Genomic DNA, 2,806 nt, shown 5'->3' with positions numbered 1-2,806 from the left:
CCGTTGCTGACGGCGCGTCCTGGACCGCGGGCCGGCGCCCCCTTCCCCCCCCACCCCGCCCGTCCCGCTCTCCCGGGCCCGGGTCCGGGCCCCCGCCAAGCGTGGCCCGCCCGCCCCCCCCCCCCCCCCCCCCCCCCCCCCCCCCCCCGGCCCCCGAATGGGGACCGGAATCTGACTGGCATTTGCGAGTTCGCGGTCAGGGCCCCGCTCGACCCCTTACTGTGGTGCGGGCGATGGGTCCTCGCCGCCCATCGGGCGTGGGCTCCGCACCCAGGCGGACCGCCGCCGCTCATCCTCGATCCTGCCTTCGGTCGATCTCTCTCTCTCGGTCACACACCCACACGCAGTGACCGAGGAAGGAACTGGCATCAAAGGCAAGTATGTGTGCATTGGTCCGATCAGGACTTGCGAGGAGGAAAGAGACACAACGAGAGGGAGAGAGAGAGAGAGAGAGAGAGAGAGGGAGCGAGAGAGGGAGGGAGAGGGAGAACACAAGGCATGGACATGTGTGTCACCTTCGAGTGGACACAGCCCACCGCGCGGGGGGAGGGGGGAACTGCTGCCCCCCCCCGTCGGTGGCCGGGGGTGCCACACGCCTCTCCTGCACACCGGCGTGACACCAGGAGGGGCGGCGAGAAGGGAAACAACGGGGAAACCGGGAGTCCAGGATGAAAAGAGGAAGAAGAAAAGACAGAAGGACACAAGTGCAGTTGTCCGTGTGCCCACACGGCACGCCCAATGGGTCCGCCCCGCCGGTCACCCTTTTCCGGGCGGACTCTGGCCGCCACACAGGCCGGGGGGAGGAGGCGGGGGCGAGGGAGGGGCACGAAGACAGGCGAAAGGCAAGAGGGAGAGCAGAGACAAGAGCCGGCCGGCCCGGATCACCAGACAGGGCAGGAGCAGATGGCCAAGCACGTGTCAACACACACACACACACACACACGTCTGAGAGCAGGGGGAGCCGGGAGGGCAAACACTCCCGCGATGGCCTCTCCGGCACTAGCCCGAGCGGCGATTGTGCCGCGATCCGGCCAGTGCATTCAGGAACCGGGGGAAGCTGTCGCCAACCATCAGTCGCAGGGTTTCCGACTGGGCATCGGAGAAGAGCCCACGCGGCATGGGCATGGAGGCAGGGACATCGCTCAAAACCAAGCGCCAATAGGGAGACTGGTCGGTCATGCCCTCGGGGCGCCAGGCGAAGGTCCGCCGGGAGGCCGCCGCTTCGGCCAATGCCGCGGCGCCGGGGGCCCCATCGGCCGAGGAGCTGCTGGCACTGCGGCTGCGCGAGCGAACACGCATGAAGCCCCCGGACTCGGTGGCCGGGGCTGCCAGCGGTCCGGCGGCCTCACCCACAGCCGGCAAGTGGGGCGACACCTCGCGACTGGAGGCGGATTCCGCCTCGGCCACCATGCGGGCCAGAGCCTGGGAATAGTGAGCAGCATCCTCGCGCGAGGTGATGCCCCAGTCCTGCGACCCGCCATTGGCCCCGCCAACCAGGCGGAAATAGTACTCCGACCGGGCGATGTCCGTCGCCAGCAGGCACATGTCCAGGGTGGCCCGGCGGCAGGGCAGCGACAGGTTGACCTCCTGGCTGGCGGCCGGCAGGATGAAGTGCGAGCAGATCCGACTCATCTTCTCCAGGGTGGGGTCCAGGTCGAAGGCAATGACCGCCAGCCAGAAGTCCACATTCTCGCTGGAGTGCTCGCCCAGCAGCAGCCCGCGATAGGCCTCAAGCACGGGGCTTGCCGCCGGGTCAGGCCCGCCCGGTGTCGCGCCGGCCATGCTGCCCGGCCCGGCGGCCAGCATGTCCACCGCCAGCGCATAGAGGGTCAGGCCGGAGGTCGGGGCACCGCCGGCCTGTCGGCGCAGGGTCCCACTGCTGGAGTTCACCAGGAACCCACTGCTGCTGGAGCTGCTCAGGGCGGGCAATTGCTTGAGCGAGCCCGTCGAGCCGGATCCCCCCCCGGAACCCAGGCGCGGGGCCGGCGAGGAGAGGCCCATCGTGGCGGTGAGCGACACGCTGGAGGCCGATCGGCCGGAGCCACTGGAGGAAAGCTGGCTCGCGAGGAGATCCTCAAAGAGCAGGATGGACAGAGGCCGGGTGGGGGCCGGTCCCGGGGGCTGGCCGGCCAGCGGGCCGCCGACATCCAGCAGGCGGGCCAAGCGCTCGCCCTCCAGCAGGCGAGCCGAGTGCGGGGACAGCAGCAGGCCAATCAGGCGCTCATCAATGGACAGGGCCGAATCCAGCACATGGCGCACCAGCCCCAGGGGCAGCGGCGGCAGGGCGTTCAGCTGTTGCACCGGAGCGCTGGACCCGGAGGAGGGCTCGACGCCTCCGCCGGGACCATCGGCAATGATGCCGCCGGGCGACATGGGCGCCGGCCCGGTGGAGCTGCCACCGCCCGCCGGCGAGGTGGACAACATGGACGCAGTGAGGGCCTCGCCCGGCGAGCCGGGGGCCAAATCCACCGGCCCGGCCAGACTCCCGGAGGAGGGCGCACGCCGGGGCATCCCGGACCGGGTTTTCGGCAATTGGGCCACAATCGGCCGGGCCCGGTTCGAATGATCGCCCTCCGGAGCCAGTAGCGTCAGGAAGGCCGCCAAGCAGTCGGGCTGGTCAGCACGAGCATGGGCCAGGGTCGGCGGCCGGATGGCCGAGCCAGAGCTCAAGGTGTCCGGCGCCCCGGCATCCTGAAGGTCCGGTTGGGAGAAGGACTCCCGGAGCCCGAAGCGACCCGGGGGCCATGCCTGCCCCGCCGGGGGGGGGGGGGGGAAGACAAAGATTGGATGAGTCTCTTCGCAAAGG

The 2,806-nt window shown here is 70.1% G+C and overlaps 1 protein-coding gene across 1 annotated transcript; it reads right to left on the bottom strand.

Annotated features, from left to right (window-relative positions):
* Positions 1-999: 999 nt before the first annotated feature.
* H696_03723 (hypothetical protein) lies at positions 1,000-2,746 on the bottom strand (the record flags this gene model as incomplete). The annotated part of the gene is made up of 2 exons (XM_009497579.1): positions 1,000-2,691; positions 2,717-2,746. 2 exons carry the CDS (start codon positions 2,744-2,746, stop codon positions 1,000-1,002), a joined length of 1,722 nt encoding a protein of 573 aa, XP_009495854.1.
* Between the last annotated feature and the right edge of the window lie 60 nt (positions 2,747-2,806).

The sequence above is a fragment of the Fonticula alba genome, assembly GCF_000388065.1.
Source record: "Fonticula alba strain ATCC 38817 unplaced genomic scaffold supercont2.6, whole genome shotgun sequence".
Classification (NCBI taxonomy): domain Eukaryota; order Rotosphaerida; family Fonticulaceae; genus Fonticula; species Fonticula alba.
This window is presented reverse-complemented; position numbering and strand designations above follow the sequence as displayed.